This window comes from Excalfactoria chinensis, chromosome 4 (genome assembly GCF_039878825.1).
Source record: "Excalfactoria chinensis isolate bCotChi1 chromosome 4, bCotChi1.hap2, whole genome shotgun sequence".
Taxonomy (NCBI): Eukaryota; Metazoa; Chordata; class Aves; order Galliformes; family Phasianidae; genus Excalfactoria; species Excalfactoria chinensis.
The window spans coordinates 28,845,315-28,870,319 of NC_092828.1; the positions used below are offsets into that span (position 1 = coordinate 28,845,315).

Consider the following 25,005-nt stretch of genomic DNA (forward strand, 5'->3'; position numbering starts at 1 on the left):
ACCAACACTGTTCCTCTGCTTCCTCCAGTTATGTCCACTCCCTTGATGTGTTTATAAAGGATGGTTAGCCATTGCGTCCTGAGATGAATTCTCCTGTACTTGATGCTATTAGAACTCTTGATCATGGCAACTAGAAGTGCTTGTGGTTTTCAAGATGAAATCTCCTCAGCTTTTCAAGTGGTTTTGGGGGATTTTATTATAGGGGAACTGGGCTTACATTGAAAGTTTACTGATACTGTGGACATGTGGAGTGTCTTCAATTTTATCCCTAATCCCTAGCAACCTAGATAAAGTTGTTTAGTTGGTTCCAGCTGGTCAAACTAACAATTTACCATAGTGTTCAGCACTGCTGAAATATAATTGATCTGCTGCTTTTGGGAAAAGGGAACTTGTGTGTATAGTTATATTTTCTCTTTGAGCCTCTTTCAGACTATTAAGTAGAATTCATCAGCAGTATTTTCAGACACAGTTTATTTGGACGTTGCCAGTTTCTTCTGGAAGTGAAATAGCAAATGCTTTGATTCAAAATATACCAAACAAGGCATATTACCACCTTGTTCTTCACCAGTCTTTCAAAAACTGTGTAAGGAAAAAAACAGATCATTTTTTGGAGTTTGTTTGCTGGCTATCCACACAGATAACAAATCTAGCATTTCAAAGTTGTCTACACTCCAGGCCACAGAGCCAGAGAGAGATCATGAAAGACACCTATAAGCTAAATGAGTTTGAACTGCTAGTTACATGTGGCTTTAAAGAGTTTCCAAATCATTAAGCTAAGTTCTTAGCTTAATGACATTTTTCAGGGTTTCTATGTATTTCCAAAATAATATCTTCTCATTTTGTTATCAAAGGATATTCTGAACTTTAATGTTCTCTATCTTTACCTAGTTACAGATTATGGGTACTAACAAAGATGATCTTAATTCTTTAGATGAGGTTCAAGCAGACAATAGCATGTTACTGCTCACTTAGGCTTTGATTCAGAAAGCCTATGCTCACATTCATTTAGCTGATGCTTGGTTGGATGATAGGACTCCAGCCTTACACCTGTAGGTGCTCTAACATCTGGTCAATAATGGAACTAAACCTCAAACAGTAGAGATGTATTTTGTGTTCTTGAAGGTGGAGAAACTTTTCTTGACTTCTCACTAGCTCTTTTTATAGCTGCACAGAAAAACGAAACAGAAGGGGTGTGACAGAATGGCTCCCCGCAGCACCCCACACTTCATAACTTATCAGGAACAGAAGCAATCACAACTAGCTGCAAGGTCTCTTGGGGAGAACAGAGCTGGTGTCAGTGAGATTCCCACGAGTGTTCTCCGTAACCTCTCACAACACTGCTGATCTTAAATAATCTTTGTGGTGTTATAGAGAAATAAGGTGTTATCAAGAAATAATACAGCAATGTCTCTTACGTATTTTGTGAAACTAAAGCAGTGGTAACTGCAGCTGTATTCGAGGTAACTGACCCATTTCTCTGCATTGGAACTGTCATAGAATGGCTTGGGTTGGAAGGGACCTCCAAGATCATCTGGTTTCAATCCACCTGCTGCAGGCAAGGTTGCCAAATACTAAATAAGATACTGGATCAGGATGCCCAGTGCCCTTTTCAAACTTGAACACCTCCACGGGTGGGGCATGCACAACTTCTCTCAGTGGAAAAATTGCCTTTGCCACTCTGGCTAACTTGGGGTTCCTTTATCTTATCATCTAAGATTAAGTATGAATTTGGTAGAAGACCTACCTGAGCTTGGTGGCTAAATCAACAGCTGTTGCAAACTGATATGTTCCAGTAACACTTTGTGTCTGCACTATACTTATGGGCATTCCTTCTGTTTTAACATCCAAGAGCTGAATACCATAGCTGATCTTGAGGCATCCTTTCGGTAATGAAGACTGTCTGCTACTTCCAGAGGAATATTAATTACCTCACTCAAATTAGAGCTTTCTGCAAGCCCATGTACCCAGAACAATTTTCAGGGGGCAAAGAAGTAGGCACAATAATAAAAAACAAATCCCTTTGCTTCTCCTCCTCAGCCAGTTTCTTGAAGTAAGAATCTTAATGTTCTGTTCCCAATTAAAGTTTATGTTTAAGTACATTACTTTTATACATATGGCTGTTAATTTCTCTGCATTCATTTGAATCCTACTACCAGTACCATTAAGTATTTGGACACTCCTTTAGCTCTTTACCAACAGAAAATTCCAAATAATTGTAAGTGAGCAGTGGCAGCTAGTTAAACTGAAAGGCCTGCTGTTTGTGTCAGTTCAATTTATACAGCCTTCTTTGCATGCATACTTTTCAGGGATACAAGGCTGTCGTGTTGTTTTTTGTTTTTTTTTTGTTTTTTTTTTTTTTCTATAGGAAAATGAGATTAATGTGGAAATGTGAATCATTTGTATCAGAATCCTTCACTGTGAATCAGCTACACAGTATAATCAAGATAGAAAAGTCTTAAGAGGACAAAGGTTAAGTGCTAAAACTGAGTGTAGTGTGTTAGAACTTCAGTAAGAGTTAAGCAATCTTCATTGTAAATATATCAAAGCCACCTGCTAAAAATCGTTTTGGCATCAGTGTTCCAAGTGTACTGTACTTGTTGGGTCTGAAAATAAATATCATGTTGCATTTCACTGCTTCGTCGCAGTACCATCAGTGATTCAGTTACGGGCTAAAAGAAGGCTTGAAAATGGTGTCTCTTCTAGCAGCCTGAAAATGTCGTAAGAAGTTGGGGCTTTAAAAATATTCTGTTGCTGTTATATAAGTCCAACATGTCAGTCAAAGATTATTTATTCAAAAAGAGGGGGGGGAAGAGATCATTTTCTTTAATTTTTAAGGCTCTTCTAGAAATTTTCAGGTCATTTGCTGATAGCTGCAGAATAGATAGAGTGTGATTTAAACTTCATTCATTGCCAGATAACTGTTTCCATATTATTAAAGTAGGTTGGGTTTTTTGTTTTTTAGTTTGTCTTTTGTTTTTTATCATACATGGTTTTAACAAAAACTGACTTTGGATAATTGCATCAGAGTTCAGACAGTTTCTTCAAATACTTCAGCATGAAGTATTGCTTACCAGTAAGTTTTTCAAGCAGCATGGAATCTGGGCTTCATTAGGAATACAAGAGAATATGGTAGTTTAATTGTCATTTCAGAGATACAGGTAATTCAGCCCACCCGTTGAGTTGAGCTCAAATTCTATTTTGATGTTTTGTCACTGTTAAATCATCTTAAATATTAGTTATCTCCAGTCTTCAATTAAAGAAAGGGTCATTGTTCCAACATCGTTGAGTTGTTTACATTTTGTATTTTTTTACTTAACAAATCTGTTGAAGACTTTGATTTTCTATTTGCTTTATTCTGAACTTGATGGGGGCAGTGCAGAATATGATAATGCAGATATGCAGATGCACGTTACTACCTTTAAAAAGCACATTGCTGAGCTTGGAAACCAAATATATAACAACTTGGTTTCCTAACTGTTGACTCCGGTGGGACTAATGAAATGAATTCCTGTGGATGCCAAAACATATCCCATAGTGCAGAGCAATACAGTGAGCAGCATTAAAAATGTTAGTGTTGTCTGTAGAAAAGTGTTAAAACACTGGATGAAAACCAGGTGCATCACCTTCTTGGAAACCTTTGAGGAAAGATGTAATAACTTTCATTGCTTCAAGAATATCTGAGAAGGTCTATGCTCTCTATCTTTCCTCATTCAGAAGAGTGAATAAGCTTATTAGCAGCCTTTAAACATATTCTTGTGCTGGTCTTCTTTAGTTTATAGTTTCAGGACCAAAAATCAATCACTGCTTTTTTACCCCTGAGCAAATGTTTACCAGAGAGATACTAAACACTTACAAATAGAGTAGCTTGTAATGGAAGCAACAGCTCATCTTTAACTTTGGAAGAACACACAGTGCCAATTTAATTAAAGCCACATTAAAATAGGACTGTTGTTTATATCACGTTGATTCTCTGCTTCCCTGAGAAGTCCTGCTGCCATGTTGTGCCACATGTTCATGTCTTGTGGAAATTAATAGATCACTCTATTTTTTGCAGGAAATCCGAAGACTTTTATAACAAATCCACCAGTGTCAAAATGAACACAGGTACGCTGCTTCTGTGAGATTTTTCTTTACTTGTATGTGTTGTTTAGAAGGCAGAGAAGGTCCAAGATTTATTTAAAAGTTCATGAGCAGATTATGTCTTAGTTGGTGTTGAATCTAAACAAAGCAAAGTATTTTAGTAGTACATTTGCTTATATGCATTTCTATTCCATATATGAAATCTACATACTTGGTTTTGTATGTGTGGATATATATGGATATATTAAACATACATGCATGTTTAGCTTTCTGTGCTTATGTTACTTGTTTCAGTTTTGTATACATATGTTGGGGTTTTTTTGCTGTTGGTTTTTGTTTTGTTCTGTTGCGTTTGCGAAAGTATGCAATATTGGGACATAAAGGCAGTGGAAAATTGAATGTAAAGTGTCATGTTTTCCTGATAGAAAGCACATGCCTTAAAAACGTTTTGTTTCCATTCTTTATTGTCAGTAAATTAAAAGGTATAAAAATACTATCTTGTATTATTGGCTGCATTTGTGCAATCAGATGAGGATAACTATTTTGTATTTAAAGATTTACATTCTCTCTCAAGTTTCATTGATAGATGTACTGAACAAAGAATTACTTAGCGCTATATAGCTTTATGTTATGATCTGTAAAATACACCTGGCTTGTTTGTGAATCATTTAAGTCAATAGTAGTGGGAACAGCCCTCCAGAAAGCAGACCAGTGAAATCCTAATGTCTGGTGTAAAATTTACAGCTGCAGTCACCTCTTTATGCTCTACAGGTAAATTATCTGCTTTGCAGATTGACTGTGACACAGGGAAAGAAATACTTATTCTCTCCAATATTGGTCAATTGCTTTTATTATTGATCACAGTGCTGCACTGATGATTTGAAATAAGGAGAATCTCATGCTTGGGACTAGAGGTCCTGAACTGCCTGAGAAGCCAGTGCAGATGTTTCAGCAGTGTTCTCTAAATTCAAGGGATTAATATTTGCATGCTGTAGTTTGCTGTTGTTACCTAGGCTCCTGTATCGAAGAGCTTCCTGGCCTCTGATTCTCTCAGACTGGAATTCATAAGGTTCTCATAAGGTGTTTTTTTAAAATAAATAAATAAATAAATAAATAAATAAATAATTTAAATATATTGTGTAAGACAAAATTAAATTCATTGTGGTGAAAATGCTGTATTTGCAACTGTTTTAATTAGGAGAAACAAAGTTTCTCAGTTGAGGTGGGGTATTTTTTGGTTGTCCTGAACTGTTTTGCAGACTTGCAGGTAGTGGAGAGAGAATAGCACCAAGTCTTGATAAGGATTTCATTTATGGAAATTTGTCTTACCATTTTGCATTTTTATATAAGACTTCTTTCCTAAACATGTCAGTCTGTATAAAGAATGTAGTACTGAAGTACTGCTTGCTACACAGAACTGTAATTTCAGAAGTAAGTCAGCTAAGCATCAGATGTTTGAGTGTGATTACACTGTGCACTGTAATCATATGGGTTAAAACATAATAGGTGTCATTTTATAGCTTCTACTTTTGAAAACTGTGGCTTGTGTCAGAGATGAAAATTACCAGTTTGTGTTACTGCGGCTCTGAAAGGTGGTTTTGTTCTGCACTGTACTAAAATTTCTCAAGTTAGTCTGAAACTCTGAAGAGGAAAAGACATAAAGATTTTAATCATCTATATGTCTGAATGACATCTTTTGTGGACTGAGTCTTCTAATCACATAGGATACTTGAAAACCCACATAAGACCCAAGCATACTTGAAGTCTTGCATAGTTTCCTGAAGATAGCACGCCTCTAAGCTGAACTGTAATCTCTGTGCTCTTAAGTTGTGAAAACATCTTTCATCTTGTGGATGTGCAAATTACAAGCTGTACTAAAAGGAAGTATTGGCCAAAAAAAAAAAAAAAAAGCATTTCGTATCAGTTCTATTGATGTATTTCACTTCTTGACTGTGACTCCATGAGTAGGACATGGAAGTGAACATCTTACACATTTGCTGGTGAAGCATTGGTTTACCAAGGAGGAGAGTGGCTGAGACTGAGGTTGTCACCTGTCTTTGGGCAAAACAAAGGAATGCAGTGGTTCTTCTAATTTTTGCTATTTCACTGCTTTATAATAGAAATATGACAAAGCTGGGGGGTTTTGATTACTGTGAATTTGTCATTCTTTTGTTTTAATTTTCACTTCAGTTTAGGTCAAGTAGTTGTTCAAATGACAAAGCAAAAAGAGACCGGTCTATGTGCAGCCTTAAAAAGCTGATGTACTGCTTGGACTAGGCTGCTCTAACCCAGCAATCCCTGTGGCTGCAGGCTTGGCAGTCTGTCTCAGTGAACCCTGTAGAAGATATTTTTGTCTACAGAGAAAATGTTTTGGTTTTCATTACTCTACCATATATGGGAGGGATTTTTCAGTGCTTGATGTTGATTCTGTACCACATGTTAGGAATACATACTCAACAGCTAACGGCAGTGAATTGTATTTGCAAATGCAAGGGCATAGACATTGGATACAGAGAAGGTCTTAGAAGTACTGAAGGCACTTTAATTTCTAGTTGATTTTGATGTTCTAATTTTGCAGTAATTTAATAAAAAATGTAGTCTAGTAGAATGTGTGCCTTTGTATTATCTTTTTAAGCCCAGCCTAAGCAGTCATCAACTGAATAATATTTAAAACTGTATAGAAATGTTTTCATCAACAAATCTTCAAGTATTGCAGATTTGGTGACTGTCATTATCTTGGAGAGGTATTTTGAGAAACTAAGACGTGGAAAATGTAAGCGACCAATGAAGTTCATTTCAGACTATAGCACAGGATAAAAATGCTTGTTGCTTATATCAGGTGTGTGTGTGAAGTTGTTGAGGGAGAGGGAATTTCACTAAGTTATTATGAATGAACACAAACTAATATGTTAAAACAGATTCTTAGTGTCTATCCAAAAATGTTTTGGCTGTGTTTCACACAGATAATGCTCAATAAATACATCTAATTTTAAAGTTGTCTGTTTCAAATAAATGAGGCACATGAAGAGCAATCGAGAGTGAAAAAGTCTGCAATCCTGGAAGCCCCCAAGTATTTTGTGATTGTTAAAATTATTAATGCAAGTCATCACATAGACTAACATCTGATATTCTCTGAGAGATGAGAATAGAAATTCCCGTGTCCCCAGAGAGTTCCTGAATAGACTGTGAAGCTGTTTTGGGATCACTAAAACAAATATACAGCTTGTGTGTTCAAATGTTCTCCTGCAACAATTTTAAGTTTTTAAATCTTTTTCTGCTGCAATTTAGCAGTGTGAAAGAACCATGTAATAGTAGATGCCCTGGAGTAGTTAGTGTTAGGTTCTGTGGTTATAGCTCAGCTTAGCACCTACAGAGTGCTGGCAGGTGACAGCAGGAGGAGAAGTCCAACTAATTACTTACCAGGCTACTCCCAGCCACTTCCCAGGACTCCCAAGGAACAAGCACAATGTCTGGGCCCCTAAAAAGGCTCTGCCAGGACAGCCAGGAGCTTCAGTCCAGGCTTGGAGCACATAAACCATCGGGAGCAGAACTCCAGGTCAGCTTCCAAAGTAAGGAGAGGTTTGCTGCGTAGGGTATCATGAGGTGCAGAGGAAGAGGCAGATGGGGATTGCACAGGACTTAAAATCCAGTTACTTGTGGGAAGAAAGGGAAAGAAAACAGAAGGGAGGAAAGGGGAATAATGGAGAAAAGCGGAAAAGAAGAGGAGAAAGGATTTGTCAAAGCAAAAGGAACTGGGTGGTGAACTAATTAAAGAGAGCATGCAGAGCAAAGACGTGGAGTGTTATGCTACATATGCAAATATGCACCTACTTCTAGCTGTAGGGCAAGCTGTTCATTGCTTCCTGTCAGTGTGGTGCCCTTTCTTTTTCTCTCTTTAGAGATAAACATGCAACATTAGTCATAATTTTCAGGAGTTCAATGCTATGTGTTCTTTGCTTTAAAAGATGCTGGAAGAGATGCCCCTCAGCAGATACTTCCTATCTCTGTTTTCTCCTCCTTTTCTGCAGTACCTGCTAAAGATGCTGGTGTTTTTGATTGCACACTGTTGCCCAACTTCAAGTCTTTTTCTGCTTGCAGAACTAATTCAGGTTGCTTATGGTTAAACATTAAAACAATCCATAGGAGGCTATGGCTCTCAAACCAGAAGGATTTCTAATGTCAGACGCAGACTATATACATATGTGCATGGCCTTTTTTTTTTTTTTTTAATGCATGTAAATATTTTTTATAGATTGCTTACTCATTTATTCATTCAATAGCATGTGTGCAGTATTAATTACTTACAGATTGCAAATGAAGTGAGACAATTATTGTTAATTCAGTCTCCTGTGCTGTTCTGGAATTCTCTGTTCTTTAGACTTAGAGCTTTTTGGTGTGATTCAGACTTCAGGAATCAGTGTGAATACAGTTAGCATTTGCTGGAAATTTGGTGGAGTTATGAAAAAGGAGTATGGGCTGAAATAAGCTTCTCAAAGTTTAGAACCATGCAGATAAGTGAAGTAGTTTGAAATCTGGATCTTCTGTGGTAATGCACGGATTCTTCTGATCCTCATTCAGACACCCTTGATTTATGGGAGCATGGCCTGGCCAAAAATGGGAAAATGAAATCCGTGAGACATAAATATGTACTTGTCCATAATCATTTATGTTTGGTCAGATATGTTGCACAATGGAAGGCAGTACGTTTGTGTGGCTGTATCTCACCTGAGTGAAAAGCAAATCTCTGCCATTATTGTGTACATATACTGAGAATGTTATAGCGGGTACAGATTTGTGAGGGTGACTTCTTTATAGAAAGGTAAATAATGTATGCATATGCATATAGTCTATTGCAAAGCCTGTTTTATCTATCCTGTGTGAAGCTGTCAAACATTTTGCTAGATAATGTGTCTACTAATATAAAATTGATTCTGTTCAGCTACATTAGAAATGGATTTGAAGCAGAATTTGTAGGAGTTATACCGATTAAATATTTGTAGTTGGTCTTCTCCTCCTTTTCTCCCACCTTAGCTTTTCTACGCTGAAAATCAAAAAGGTAGCTCTTGAAAAATACAAATAAAGCAAATAAACTTTAAATTAAAAAAAAAAAAAAATGGCAGCTTGTATTAATGAAATAAATGTGTTGTTAAATTCTGCCAATATTTAGGTAAAAACAAAAAGTCAGTATCAGCAGATCATCAAATCTCCCTGGAATTATTTCCATTTTATGTCGGTGGGAAGAATAATACGAGAACAGAAAATGTGATTTTTGTTACTATTGCCATGCTATGTTTATGTAAGCAAATTAAAACAAATTTAACAACCAGTTTCTGTTTCGCAAGTCTAGTACCAATAATTAATACCAGTTAATGTAATGCATTAGGCTGTTGCTGACTGAAATCATCTGGCCTTTTGCCTCCAGATTTGGAGCTGGCAGTGGTTCTTTAAAACTGCTTACACCTGTGGCAGTGACTCAGATGTTTGTCTGTATTAACAACTGCTTAATGTGTATCCTTGCTATTTTGGGGGAATGCTGGAATGAGCAAAGGAATACCTGCAGCTCACTTCTCTGGGAGATGGGATTAAGATGAGTCAAATTACTGTTATAGGACATCCTTTCCACTAATAGGTTGCAGGCCTCCCTTAAATATAGTTTTATATAACTCCCTGTCACAGGACGTGCAAAAAACATAGGGCCTATATCAAAGCCGTAGTACATCAGAAGTGATGGCCAAGATGAAATTTTAATATTACCAAATACAAGAAATAATGATTATGTTGAAGAGCAGAAAAATATTCTCGTTAAATATAGTCAGGAAGGATGTTTATTAACTTTAATAGTTATGATGGAATTGCTAAAAGAGTGCACTGTAGGAAAGCCACCAACTTATAAAAACAAAGTGCCCCTAAAGATGGAATGACATCCCCAAGTGAGGGAGGAAAGAAAAAAGAGGAGAGCCAGCTCTAGAAGAAAGGTTTTCATACTGCTAGTTGTTCAGATGTATTTTAGATTTCAGTTCTTTCCCTTGAAGTAGTTTTGTTCCAGACATGCATGTGCTTCTCTTCCATTAAATTTAAAACGAACAAAAAAAACCCCAACCACAAAACAAACAAAAAGGAAAAAAAAAATAAAATAGGGATGTTCCACTGAATCAAAGTAATGTATACCACCTTTAATGAGTTTGTTTCTTGTGCTTAGGCTGTCTGAAGGGCCCTACAGAAGTACTTTGTCAGCTAATCAACGTAGGCTTGGTTTGATGAATGCTGCCTTTCTAATGCATACAATGACATTATTTTATGGTGCAGATTATTGATTAATATTACTCTGGAATGCTTAATCGTTTATCTTGATTACTTGTTTCTTTTTTTCAATTATTGGGTATAATTAAGCAGTCTTTTAGTCAACAGAACATATGTATTTCCACAGTGAATTAAGTATTAGGTGTTTGCTTTCTTATTTTGTGAGGTTTATTGTTTCTTAAAGCTTGTGAAATTGTATGTATTCTGCTAATCTGTGGAACTCACGAGTTTATGTGTACCTGCGACATTTTTCTAATTGCATGTTTATTTTCCTGTATGTTTGGCTATCTCACACTGTGATGCGTTGCATGTGCTTGCTTCCTTTGTCTGGGGCTGGTGTCTGTATTGTTTTGTGCTTCCAGATAGCGGTGGGTGTGCTCGCAAACGTGCTGCAATGTCTGTCACATTAACAGCTGTGAAGAGGGTTCAGAGCTCTCCAAACCTACTGGCTTCAGGTATAACAACTAACAGTAAGATACTGCTCATGAATGGCTTTCTGTAGCATTACATTTGTCTACAATATCGTTCTGCAAGGAGGGGAAAGGTAACCATATTTTCTATTCTACTGATAGGTACTTTCCTTAGTTCTACAATGCTCTTTAGAAAGTAGTTTTTATTTCTCTCTGCTTGTATTCAGTTGTCATTAATGAAAAAAGATGGAAAGACTTAGGAAGAAGCTTTTTTCTTTTGGGGGGGGGGCGGAGGGGGGGGGGGAGGAGGGAGGCAGGTCTCACATCTCCCATTGTTTTATAAATAATGCAGTGTGAAAAGCAGATGTTTATTACAATTGTCTCTAGAACTGTTCCTAAAAGAGTCTGTATGCAACAGGACAATGATCATCAGAAGCCAGAATAATTTATAAAATGTTTTCCTAAAAATGTGTGGAATGATAAAACCATAGAGAACATTCAGTAGGGAGAGCTGCTGCTTAGCATTCTTCCTTCTGATTTCTCAAGATGAAATCTTAATGGGTGTCATCTGTCCAGGTTCAAAGGTGAATTAAGTAGTTGCAGGTATAAATCTGTAAAGAATATTAACTGTTGTAGGCTAATTTAAATCAATGTAAACATTAAGTGTTCTCACTGTATATAATGCATAAAGTTTAGACAGCCAGAAAATAGTTGCCACGTAATGTCTTTATTTTGTATGTTTTTTGTATTGTAAGGCTAATCCCCAGGAATAAGAATTCTGTTTGAATTTCTTAAAAAAACTTAAAAATTTGGATACTGCTCTGTGTAAGGGCAGCAGAACAGTCATGGGGATTACTGCACTTATAATATTTCAAGAAAAAATTACATTTCTATTTCTTAGCAGCCTTTCTAAGAATGTTTTATTTCAGCATGTACAAGCCTTGTAATGTGTTGCGCTATTGCACGTAAAACTAGTGATGAGTGCTCTTAGTTCTGTAGTCCTATTGGGTTTGCTTGTTGTATGTTAAAATTTTTTTCAATTTGTTTCTAGAAGTAAAAACTTTAGTTTGTTTAGAGGGGAAAAACACTATAATATCTCTAAGTAATCCATGAAAACATCAGAATTTCTGATCCCTGTGCTGGCAGTATGTATGTGTCCACTTCTGTGACTTGTTTTGAAGTGGTGAAGAAAGCTTCACACATCCTGCTGGGGGTAAAAACAATCCTGACAACCTGTAGATGTCTTTCTTGTCTTTGAATTCAAACTTTCCAGCTGATCCTTAAGGAATGCTATTTCTTCTGCTATCAAGATTTCAGATGGTAGTAGATCACAGTATTTACTGAAAGAAAAAAAAAAAAAAAAAAAAGGCAGCAAATATGTATTATTCACTGTCTGAAATAGCAGTGGTTAATTAATAACTTTTAGCATACTGTAGAACTTCTACAGTAAACATTAGTTATATATAGTGTACTATTTCGAGGCATAATTAGGAAAGGAATTCACATAACTGGGCAAAAGAACACCGACGTATTTTACAGTGTTTCTAAACTGTGTCATGAGGACAAAAAAAATTTACTAGAGAGGTTTATTCCTAATTTTCAAAACTAGATGTTTGAAGACTTACAAGTACTATCTGTTAAGCAAGATTTGTTTATACAATTGTAAATACTCCCATAAAGACACTTGGCCTTAATAGAAAGGAAATGAGGTGATGATCTGTTTATAAGAATTCATCTATATAGATAGCTAGAGCTGTGAGGGACGGGGGACCATAGTTGTTTTTTTTCCCATAGACAGCATTAGGAAGACTCATAGAAGCTATTTATTATTATAAGCAGTTTCTTTTGCTGACTGCATCTGACTACAGACTTTTACTGACTACAGACAGTAAAAGTTAATATATAGATGCATTATTCTCAGTAAGTTCTTAAAATTCTTAAAATAAAACCTTGTATTCATAATGACTGGTTACTGATTGGATCAGCAGCTTGATTATTTAACTAAACATGGTGTAGCAGTATGGATTAGAAGTTTTTCTGTTTTTCGTGTCTGATCTCAACTTGTTCACTAGATCGCTATACTGTGATGCCATTTAATTCAATACTTTTATCTACAGAGTCATGGCAACAGACCAGTTAATGAAAGCATATATATCTCTCTTAACATCATTGAATACTGAGTCACACATAACTTAAAAAATTAACTGTGAGTTTAGCTGCACATTAAGACACTCCAAGAATTTACAACAGAAACTAACATTTGTTGTTTCTTGGTTTTAGGATCTGATTCTCAGTCTCCGGATTCAGGTAAATAAAACAAGGGTTTTTACGAATCATTGTAATATCATGTAGCAGGATTAAATACAACAATTTTCCTTTGATTATTTCACCATTTCATACATGTAGTATCTTTAAGGAAAGTACCATTACATTTGTGATAATAATTACAGTTGGTTAAGACCTCAAATTAAGGTCTTGCTTGGGAAGCAGTATTTCCTCTAACAGTATATGTTGTCAGAAAATGAGTTACGTGGGAGCAAACAGCCTGCTAATTTGTCACCTTCAGCTTCAGTGGCACTTGTAATCCTAAGTAAGAGACTAAAAATGAAATAACAAGTTCCACCCACCCCACTTAGCAGCCTGCTCACACAATGTGTTACTTTTCCCAGCCTTTCTTCAATATTTTGTCTTCAAATCTGTTACTTGTAGAGATAGTGTAGTATCTTCCACTGTATTTGGACAGTGTCCTGAGGGATGTTTAGCTCTGATAAAAAAAACAAAACGTGCTTTGGAAAATTGAGGTGTTGTTCAGATTTGAAAAGAAGATTGGAGCAAATGATCAGGTAGTGACTTTTTTGAGCTGGGATGTTTTTTGAAATCTAGCTGTGAAGAGCAAGAACCTAACTTGAACAAGTATTTTAGTCCGCTTTATACAAAGGGCAAACAACCAGGATCTCAAAGGGACTCCTAAGCTGAAGATCTACAGTATATAAGAACATTGCAGGGAGCTAACAAACTGCTACGAACAGTATTAATATAAACAAGACATACAAATTTGCAAAGTTACAGCTTTAGCCCTATTCTTAAAATATCCATGGAGATAGCAGCAGCAGTGTCAGTTGTGTAATAGAGAAATATTTCCCTGTATGCTTAAAAGTTGGATTGTTGTGATGACTGCAATATGTAGACCTAGTCATCATTAAAAAAAACAAAGTGATTATTTTTTCCTCACAAAAGCTTGGAGATCTTACAACGATGGAAGCAGAGAGACACTGAATGGAGACATTAGCAGTTCATCTCTTACAGCAAAAGGTTTTAGAAGTGTGCGGCCAAACCTACAGGACAAAAAATCACCAACTCAGGTAAAACTGCACATACCAGATTTCATTCTTTAGCATTTGTGTGTGTGTTATTCTGGGTTGGACACTGTATATAGATGGGATATCCCATCTTCCAGATAGTGTGAATCTGGAATGTGGTCATTACAAACATTTTACTGTGTAAATAACGTACTCTCCACAGAATGCATGACTACAGGTTAATTACCAGCAATTGCTTTGAATGAACAAGACAGACAGATAAATATATATATATGTTTGTTTGCTATATTTAAAAACAAACAAACAAACAACAACAACAACAACAAAACTTCTATATATATATATGTATATATAAATGTCATACTCAAATAAAAGCTTCCTAGGAGTATTCCCATACTTCAAGTAATACAATAGCACCAGTACCAGTTTTACACTAAATATATATATATAATATATAATGCACTGGTTATCAAGATATTGGAGGATAAAGATTTTATTTATTATAAGATAATATTTCTGCTTCTTTTGCAGAACAGCATAACTAGAAGGCACTGAATGTGCAAACACATTAATCTGTTCAAAAAAGAGCCAACAAACCAATGTCAGTTCTGGTTTTGTTACTATTTTAATTCAGAGCTTTAAGAGGCTCTGTGTGTTGTATTTATGTGCATTACCTGTGAATAATAGGTTGTCATCTAAAATTGTGTAGTACATTTTGGAAAGTATCATGAAGAGTTCCACAGTTTTAATTGGAAATTAAATGGAACATCTAATTTTCTAAATATAAATTGTTCAGCCCTCTACAGAAAAAGATGGTGGGAACCTGAGTTGTTCTGTTTTCCGTTGCATTGAACAATCTTGAGTAAAAGCCATAGGTCTTAGTTTCTTTATTTAATGATAGAATTCAAACTGCAGTGTATCTCCTGCTAACATTTACTTTCTTTCTGTTTCTTCTTCAATGTTATTTTGCTGTGTGTGGATGATTTTGGCAAATAAGGCACCTCTGCCACCCCCTAGAAAAGAAAGCTTTCAGAAAGCAAGAGTAACTAATCACAAGAATGGAATTAATCTCCAGACAGTAACAACTGAGCCAGCTAAAAACCTTCCTACAGATACTGGCTATTTTGCTAATGAGAAGTCTGCCCAGATGATGTCTTCTCAGACATCTAACACAAATGTGTCCTATGTACAAACAATCACTAGACCATTGACCACCATCTCCAGTGTAGGCACAAGCACAATAGCTGGTATTAGTGCTACTCTCCATCAAGGCCAAATACAGCAGTCTCAAAAGCGGAGGGTATCTACCCTTAAATTAACCCGGACACAAGACACTGCAAGTAGTGCTCAATGTAATATACAGCAACAGCTCAAGCCTGTTGAAGTGCCAGTATTTTCACAAAGGCCTGCCTCACCTGCCTGTAACCCCATGTCTGAGATACACACAGCATCTCTTTCCATTCAGATAGCTCCCAACCCTGACAATAACGCAGAGCCTGAAACCCAAGAACATCCACCTAATATTTCTCCAGACACTTCAAAGATGTCTTCAAAGGATGTGGGACAAAAGTCTACAGTTCTTCCTTCTTCACAGGCTGCAGAATGCCATGTGGTATATTTAATTTTTCCATCTTTTATTTTAGATCATTCATGAATCACTTAACTCTCTTTAGTTATACTTACATTATCAAAGTTAGACCTTCTGTTTTCTGGGTAAAACTACCTGTCACATGGATCAAACTAGAACTGAACGTGCAGTTTTTAGAAGGATATTGTACCAAATAAAATAAAATAAAATAAATGCAACTAAGCTAGAAAGTAGACTTCCTTGTTCCTCTGTGAGCACTTTATGGAGTGCAAATGCACAATAGAAATTTAGTGAATTGTAGGTTGAGAGGTTGTATTAAAGCACTGTGTTGTCATAGGTGCTGTGGAAGGATAACATATCATCATAGTATCATAGTATCATAGTATCGTGCGAGTTGGAAGGGACCTTAGAGATCATCGAGTCCAACTCCCGGGTTTCGAGCCCTCTGTGTAGCGAAGTGGCACTTCTACCCCTGCGCCACAGGGGGGATTCGAACCCGGGCCCTCCAGTGCCGCAGGCAGCAGCTTAAACCACTGCGCCACTGGGGGCACACATGGGTAGGAAATGGTGGCTGTTGTTTCTTTTCTGCAAATGCAGCTCTGGCAGTTTCTTAGGCACACCACAGAATAATTTTTGAGGTGTTTTCAGCAGGGCAGTCCTCACTGTTTTCTAAGTGTCCTGTGCAATATCCCTTTTTAAAGAAAATGGATTGATTAAGTCTCTTAAGTCTACCACCTCTATACAACAAGGCAAGGCATTTCTAAGTCCTGTTTCCTGCAAACCCTGTGCCTACTGAGATGAAAATTCTATACTGATCTCATCCAGGAGAAATGTGGATATTGAGAAATATAGTATAGGAAGAACAAGCCAGCAATCTCACAGAAGCAATTCTACCTTGTGTATAAGGAGATGCTATCAAGCATTGTAGTAAGTAATAATAGGATTGCTTTCATGCACATGGGAAATAACCTTTTTTTTTTAGTTGTTGCTTTTAATCACCTGTGGGATTGAGCCCAGGTATCTCTTGTGAATGTATTCTGTTATGCACCAGTGATACAAATTATGGCAAGCATCTTGTATGGTTCTTGTCTGTTATTATTTGTTACCTAAAAGACTCAAGTTTTTAAAACATCTCTAGTAATACTGGAATATACTGAGGAAAAAATATATATATTCAAAAATCTTAATCAAATCTGCAGCAGTTGACAGACAGCACTTTTCCTTATTTCTTGGTTACAGTCCTCTTAGGGTAGCTAGATCAGATGCAGTAATAGAGAGGGAAGGGTTAGTAGCAGTTTTTGATGAACAGTTATAACAAGTGTTCAAGAATTAAAAAATAAGTTCCCATGATTGTTGGTTGCAGTGGATAAGAGTCATTCTAGGCTACTGAGAAACTACGACCTATACTGAAAGATTCTCATGTGGTCTTAGAAAGAAATGCAAAAGCTTCCTAAGGACTAGAAGAGTTAGCAGGATTTATTTTCATTCTGAAAGTTAATAAATCAGGTAAAATAGGCGTGGAAGCAATAATACAGAAGAAGTATATACTTGTTAAAAAAAAAAGAAAAAAGAAACAAACAAACAAACAAAAAACCACAAGAATTTTTTAAAAGTTTATTGCCAGTGTACTAGCTTACATGAGTCTGAAAGCCCTTCAGGTAGTGGTAGGGATTGCTGTAGGTCTAAGCATACCTCATGGATTTGTCTGAGCCAGGATCCCATCACAGCATATTTGTGTTTGTCACGTTTTACCAACATCAGTGTGTCTACTTGGAAGTAACATGGCACAATCATGCAAACTCGAAGTCCACTGACATTACTGTAAGTGTAAACTCAGTAATTACGTCTGGTTCTTCTAGATCATCACACTCAACCAGGTCTTTACTGTGGAAGCCAAAAGTTTCTGCGTTAGCTGTAGAATAGTTGAACAATTTGTAATGTGTCAATTTTCTTCTTCTTCAAGTCAAAGTGAAAATTTTGATCTAAGCAAAGCTCTGTGAAAATATTTGTCAACAATCTGACACTATCCCATGGGAGTACACAAGACTTGTAGTGAAATTTGTCCTTCTTGAGAGTAGAGTTAAAACTACTGTTGATAGAACAGTTTTGAAATATGCATTATTTAGAGTACTTAAGGAAGAACACGTTGCTTTTGCCCTTGAAAAGAGCCAGTTCACTATTTAGTGTTTTCTGTGAAGGAGACTGAGTCTATTCAAGACTCACAATAAAGAAATCCTGTCAGAAACAGCAAGGCTGAGTACAATCTTTTCGTGGTAGCTGGGACAGGCTCAAAAATTATAGGACTCAGGCTTTCAAGCCTTTGAAAATACAAGCATTGAGAGAAACCATCAGACAGTGGAACAGATGTGGGTGTAGCCAGTGTAACTTGAGCATTTGTATGTTTTCTTTTATCTTAAAAATAGTTGTTTATCCTGTTAACAATCAGGTCCTTCATATATTCTCAAATAAATCAGCTTCTCTCAGACAAAAGTGGTATTGCAACAGCTAATGCTTGTTAGAAGAAACATCTTTTTAACATCCAAAGTAATACTCAAAGTGTAATGATCTGAATGATCATAAATAAGTTATCTCATAGCATTTTTATTAGAATTTTGAAGTCAAAATACAATTTGCAGTTCTTCTTATTTTAGAATTTATTTTTGTTCCACAATGGGCTGACAAAAGTCAAAAGTAGTTGTGACTTGTTTGACAATTCTACACTTATTTCCCTTATTTCAGTGTGTGGGAAGAACGATCAGATGTTTGTCAGCTGGGGTTCTTTGAATAAAATAACAAACACTTGATCTGATCACAGAGATCATCAAGCTGCATCCATTTGTTGTTCACTTGCCTGCAAAATTCAGCTGGCATTATCCCTGATGTTCAACACTGAAATATACATACCAGTGTTTAGAATTTATTTACCATATCAGGATCAAAACATGAAGCCAGTGGGTTCTTGTAATGAAAGCGTGTGGGTGGCAATGTGTGTATGGCACATGTAAATCTATATGGTAGCACCAAAGTACACAAAGCTTCAGCCAACCGTAAAAGTGAGAGAGCCTATATGGTTCAATAAGTTCACTGACAACAATTTTTCATTATGCTTTAATTTTGCTTGTTATGTCTGTTCTTCTGTTTGCATTTCCTTTCATCTACTGGAACTTCAGGAGCAAGCAGAAGTGTGGTATGACTCACCAAGTGACATTTTACAAACACTCCTACTCAGAGAGGGGTTAAACCCCTTAAAAGTATATGTGAAAAGAGTAGCATTCAAATTACTCGGTATTGTTGTGGGTTGTTTTTTTGTTGTCATTGTTTTACATTGCTTAAAACCTCGTGAGATCCTGCCACTCTGTGCTTCATTGTAAATGTGAGAGAAATATCCTGATCTCTTTCAACAAATAAATTAGTGCTTGTTAATACGAAACAGTGTAAGTTTCATTATCCAGATTTCTAATAAGCAAAGATTTTAAACTGATGAAGAACTTTGAACTGCTTCTTCTGGTGTAAACACCTTGTATTTTTAATCTTTATTTTGTGCCCACGTTCTTGAATGCTATTTTGCCCTAGATACTGCTCTCTAAATCTGAGGATGCAAAACATTTTTTCTCAATTCTTGAATTCCACAGATGATTGTAGTCTTAGTTTAGCACCACTGTAGGGATGAGTAAAGGCTAAATGCTTATGGAAGTGTTTATTTGGCCAGCCCCATAGCTGTAGATAATGAATCTATGAAAATAAGCCTATTTTTAATGAAAAGCTTTATCTAATACAGATACTGTTTGCTAGTTGTTGATGATGTATGATGAGTATTGTTGAGGATGAGGAGACAGGTTTCAGTGTTTCAGAGACAGATGGCAAGCAAAGAAAAACAAGCACTTAATTTTCCTTTTCACTTCTGTAAAACTGTTTTGCACAAGGGCTGAAACACCTCCATACACTGAGTTTAGAATAAGAGAGTTAGTAAAAGTGGACACAGGAACGTAACTTACAGCATGAGTTTTGAGATTTTTGACATCATCTTTTGCCTATAAGAAATAGAGGTATTTTTACCCATTTGTGCAAGTGTATGGGTGTAATTTGAATGTTGATTACTAAACTCTGCTATGCATTAACAAAATGAATTTATTCACTCATCCTCCTTATCTGTGTCTTGATTGTTGAAGCAAGGCCAGTGCTTTGGTGTCATTAGTAACCTTGCACTAGTCCACAAATCTCAAATTAAAATGACAGATGATTGATTATGAAGTTTATAGTAGGGTCATCTGTCTACTTTATGTGAATTGGTTGGAAACTGAAAGCTTCAGGCCTGACATTCTAGTATTTGATGCAAGGTAAATGTTCCTGAGGACCATTGAAAGCTCTGCATGAGACCTTCAATTCACTTCAAGACTGAGCTGATATTTTTTTCTCAAGTGTTGCTCCATAGCCCAAGTGAATTAAGTAGTCTAATTTTTCATCGTTCTAATTGATCAAATGAATTGTTTGGCCATTAAACCACCTGACTTCTTCTACCATTTCTTGGGCTATGAAAATAACAAACCTAAACTGCATGGAACTGGTAGTAAAAGATTATTTTTTTCAAATGCATTCAGTCTTGTCTTTCTCATGTTCTTCACAGTGATGAGGAATATGGATTTAGTAGTAGCTAAATGTATCTGTTATTTAGTGTTTACCAACATTCCATGTCGAGAGAGATTAAGTTTTTTATTGTTTTGTTATTTGTTTTGTGTTTGTTTTTTTTATACTGTTGTTTTCAGTCACCATTTCATCCACTCTGCCCCAGAGTGATGATTATATCTATGACAGAACTCTGGAATCAGTCAGAATATTCAAGTTTTACTCTACAAAGCTGAGAATCTTCATTCTGAGAACCAATATCTGGAATTACTGTATTCCTTCCACACATGCTATGTTCTATTTAAGATTGTGTCTCAATGAAATCAGCTATAATTTCCAAGAACAGTTTTTAACAGTTCAGTTTCACTTGCTCTCTGGATGCACCCTGAATATCTTTCCTTGTGTTGTCCATCCCTACTTTTCTCAAGCATGCAGGAAATCATCTGTTTGAAGCCAGAAAGCTTACTAGGTTTTATGAGTATGCACTGTTGCTTTTTGTTTTAGGAGGTCAGTGAGCAACTTAGATATTTTAGCTCAGTGATATGCATTTTTTCTCTGGGGATGCTGAGAGGACATTATGTCAAGAACTTCAGTTTCATGCTGGCTCATTGTCTCCTAGTTCATGTCTTTTGCTGGAGATACTGAACTGTGACTTGGATGATGAAATCCATGATGAAGCATAATTTTGTTTACCCTTTACTTGTCCAATGGTGAGGTGAAATTACTGTTGCTAATATGAGTACGTAAATGCAGAAAACTTAAGCCTCTGATAATTTTGCTGTATAAGCAGCTGTTTTGCATGTCTATACGATTGTTTTTGGTGATAATTTAATAGTGTTCTGTTGTTCTTTTGAAGTTTCCAGTGGCAAATTAGTTTTTCTAATAATAGTATTTCCTTTTACAGTCATCCACTCAATAATTGATTTTTCTAAATGAGATATAATATTCAGACTATTCGGACTTAATGTATGGATTTATTTATTTATTTATTTATTATGCTGTAGATTTCAATCATTGCTGTGAATAAGATTTAAATTTTAAGCTGTTCAACTACAGGCTTTTGTTTCTTACTGTTTTAACTACAAATCTGGCCAGCAAGTTCTGGCTGTGTTTATGTACCTTGTAGATCCAGTAACACCAAACCCTTTGAAAGAAGTGATGGGTGTCTCTTAAATGTGCTTCAAATTCATTTCTGAAAGACTCATAGTGAGACCTCAGTAAGATTATTTCTGTAGTTTTTAGTTGATCTCAGCAAGAATTATGGAACTGGATCCCCATTGATCCATTATAAATTGCATAATCTGAATTACATTCCAAGTCTCCTATTAAGGCTTTAAAAGATAGTTTCAGATTGTGGATTAAAATGTCAAAATGGCATTTTAATCTGATGACTTAAAACATTTTCAAATGATTAAAGACATCTCCATATGTCAAGCATAGAAAAAACAAAACAAAACAAAAACAAAACAAAAAAACAAAAAACAAAAACCACCAAGAACCACCACCATGTTATCAGTAACAATGTGATATTGGTAAGTGTTGCTTTTTAAAGTAGCAATTGCTGTATATGGCAACCTGGTGCTTTCTGTTTTAAATAAATCAAAATCCCAAACATTCTTTCACTGCGGCTATTCCAGAACTTGTCAGCTCTGTGCTGAAGTATGCAGCATTTTTATGTATTTCAGAAACTGATGGAAAGTTTGTAGCTGATACATTGTATAGAAAACATTGTACAGCTATGAGAGGTTGGGTACTAATACACTTTTCTTGGAATTTTAATTCAAAAACATGTTACAGATCCAAAAAGCCAAGTTTGGGGAAGTTTTAAAGTGATATAATATATGTGTCTGGTATGAAATATCAGAATATAAAGTTCGTAATGTGGTAATTCTCAGAAGCACCCTCATGAGGATATTCCCAAATTCTTTTAAGGAATGATGCTGAAGCCAGCTAGGTAGTGTGTTTTGTTTCACTGTTAAATCATCCCTGTCCTGTACTTGTGTTCCCAACCCTTGTTCTTCCTTGTATTTATATCAAATACCCTAACAATCCTGTAGTTCTCTAATGTTGAAAAGGCAGCTATACTTACACCTTATCCAGTAGGCTGACAGGGTGCTTCCAGAGTGCTTGGAAATTCTGAGGTCATCCAAACATTTTTATCAGTGAGGCAGTGGAGAAGATGTAGTCAATCAAAAGAGGCAAAAATAAATACATAGACAATCTTACAGGTCATGTGAACATTCAATACTAGCACTTCTTTTTAGCTTGTGGTCCTGCCCATCTATACCTTAATGTTAATTACAAAATGATACCTGTCTTTTGACAAAAAAATAGAAATACAAAAATAAAATAAAATAAAAAAGGAGCAACATTAATGGATTAAGGTTAATGGATTAATGGATTAAGATCAGACTTGCATATGCCTTCTTCTTTTTATAAACAAAAGGGAAATTATGTTCTTTAGCCTTATATTTTTTTAATATTGTTATTAATTATGGAATACATTATGGAATATACAGAATATTCAGCCCCAACACACTACAGTTTCTGGCATTGCTTCCAGTAGTATTTGATACATTAATTTCTTTCATGTTTTTGTACTTTAATATAGAGTGTGGTTGATCTATTTCCTAATCCATGTGAATGTGAACTTCCTAGGGCTGCTGGAAAAACGCTTTTGTAATTCTCCTACACGCAACAGGAGGCAAAGGGGAAAGTTTTTATTCATTTGGTAATCTGTTTTTTTTCTTATTTTTTTTTTCCCTCAAATCTCAGCTTGGAAACCAGAAAGTAACTGCCCCTGTGATGGAGGTAAATGCTTCACAGACACACAGACAAACAGCAACAGAAGCTTCTCCACTGCCTCTTCCTCCTCCTGTGGTACCAGTTAACAGAGCCTCTTTCTCACCAGACAGTGGCACCCATCTAGTACCATATTCTTTGCCAACGCTTGATGATTTTTCACGCTTTTATAAAACCCCAGCCCTTTCACAGTTTTCATATAAATGCCCATTCCTAGCTTCTGAAAATACTATCCACAAGAACGAAACAGCCTCTGTAAGCACAGATTCTGCCATGAGTGAGTGCTCCTCCCGCACAATGAGTGAGTCCTCCACAGCCATTCTAGATGAGCTGCAGACTTGTAGCTATGATACTACTGACTGCTCTGAAACACCTTCCCCAACCTTGAGCCAGATGTCTGCTGTGTCAGATGGCACCACCTTAACCAACACTGCTGCCACTTCCAATGTAATTATCCTTCCTTTTTTCCTGCTCCATTTTGTTCACAGGTTGTCAAAGGGGAAAAGAATTCAAACTTGTCTGTTACCCTGTTACATAAACAAGTATTCTCTTAAGTTTCCTGTGTTCGCAGTCTGAAGTATGCTTTGTAACAGTTGTTTAAACAAATAATTTGCATAGCAGTTTTGGTAATAGACAGGAAAATGGTAAGAAATTGTTGCACATGTATGTTGTTGTCCAAGATGCGTCAAACATTTTGCTTACAAGAAATGAGAGTAAATTCAATAAATATCCATTCCAAATGCACTAGAAGCAAGTGATCTGCAAATTTTGGAGGGACTTGTTAAAAGTACTGTTAGCGATTTACAGGTTTGTGGAGCTGTAGCCTCTTGGCTGCCACCATTTTTTAGCTTATAGCAGAATAGAGATTTCATTAGAATAACCTGTAAATTTGTAGTAAATATTGGCAATACTTAACACATTTTTTTTCCCCCAGATGTGACCACTGACTGCATGAAGCTGTTTTTCCCTCCTCTAACTGACCTTTCCTTCTCTTAAGCACTGTTTCGTACAGGAGCAAACTTCAGAAATAAGTTTCTAGTATTCAAGTGTCCTGTTTCTTTTCTCTCAGCTAACTCAAGGAGAACAGCAGCATACAATTATGGTTTATATGTATGTCCACTATTCTGTACCTTAGTACACTCAGATAGGGGTAGAGAGGACATATGGAATTTCGGTCAAGTCCAGATCACTTTTCATTTGTTTTGAGATTATTTGCATGACCAAGATGAGTCAGAATACAGCTTTCATTTAGAGTGAGCTATTTGTTACTGAATTACAGAACTGAGAAATGTTCTGAGACCAAAGTTGTGCTGTGTAACAACAGCATTTCAACTTTGTACAAACACTTCAGCATGCTATCATTTTGCAGTCCAAATGTAGCACTTAAAGTTCTGAAAAAGAACAGCATATACATTTTTTACATTTCATGTTTTCTAAAATGTAGTTGAGCCCAAACATGCAGATGAAGTCCATGAGCAGCAGTCAGTTCAGTGAATGCTGTTTAAAAAATGGCATCAGGCATGTAAATGCCATGATTGTTAACACAGCATTAAAACTTAAAATTTTAAGAGGAGTCAATGATGTTAAAGTGCATGCTGTGCAGTTGTTGTAATCAAAGATACTATGATCACTATAGAGGGGCATATGTAAACAAGGCACAGTCACCATAGGATGAGTTATGGAAAGCCTGGAACATCTGTATTTTCTTGTAACTTGCATCAAAAACAGTCCCTATATTTGTTTTGCTTGTAAGCCTAAATGAACTGTCTTTCCCTTTTTTTGAATAGTTTCCCTGTAGAGACATCCATTATGGCCTTGGCCACCACTTTCTCTCTGAGATATGTCTAGGCAGGTGAAAATGTTTCACTATTAAATTTACAGA

General features: G+C 36.2%; 1 protein-coding gene across 34 annotated transcripts in view; it reads left to right on the forward strand.

Annotated features, from left to right (window-relative positions):
- SORBS2 (sorbin and SH3 domain containing 2) overlaps positions 1 to 25,005 on the forward strand; it is a 137,339-nt gene that overhangs the window by 59,049 nt on the left and 53,285 nt on the right. For 17 of the 34 annotated variants that reach the window (XM_072335955.1, XM_072335954.1, XM_072335969.1 and 14 more), the window contains 6 exons: positions 4,055 to 4,104; positions 10,743 to 10,835; positions 13,071 to 13,097; positions 14,028 to 14,152; positions 15,108 to 15,722; positions 23,097 to 23,570. In XM_072335955.1, coding sequence (XP_072192056.1) covers positions 4,095 to 4,104; positions 10,743 to 10,835; positions 13,071 to 13,097; positions 14,028 to 14,152; positions 15,108 to 15,722; positions 23,097 to 23,570 — 1,344 coding nt within the window. In that variant the 5' untranslated portion in view covers positions 4,055 to 4,094. The remainder of the gene's footprint in view (positions 1 to 4,054; positions 4,105 to 10,742; positions 10,836 to 13,070; positions 13,098 to 14,027; positions 14,153 to 15,107; positions 15,723 to 23,096; positions 23,571 to 25,005) is intronic. The other 17 variants (XM_072335976.1, XM_072335975.1, XM_072335977.1 and 14 more) reach the window with 4 other exon arrangements.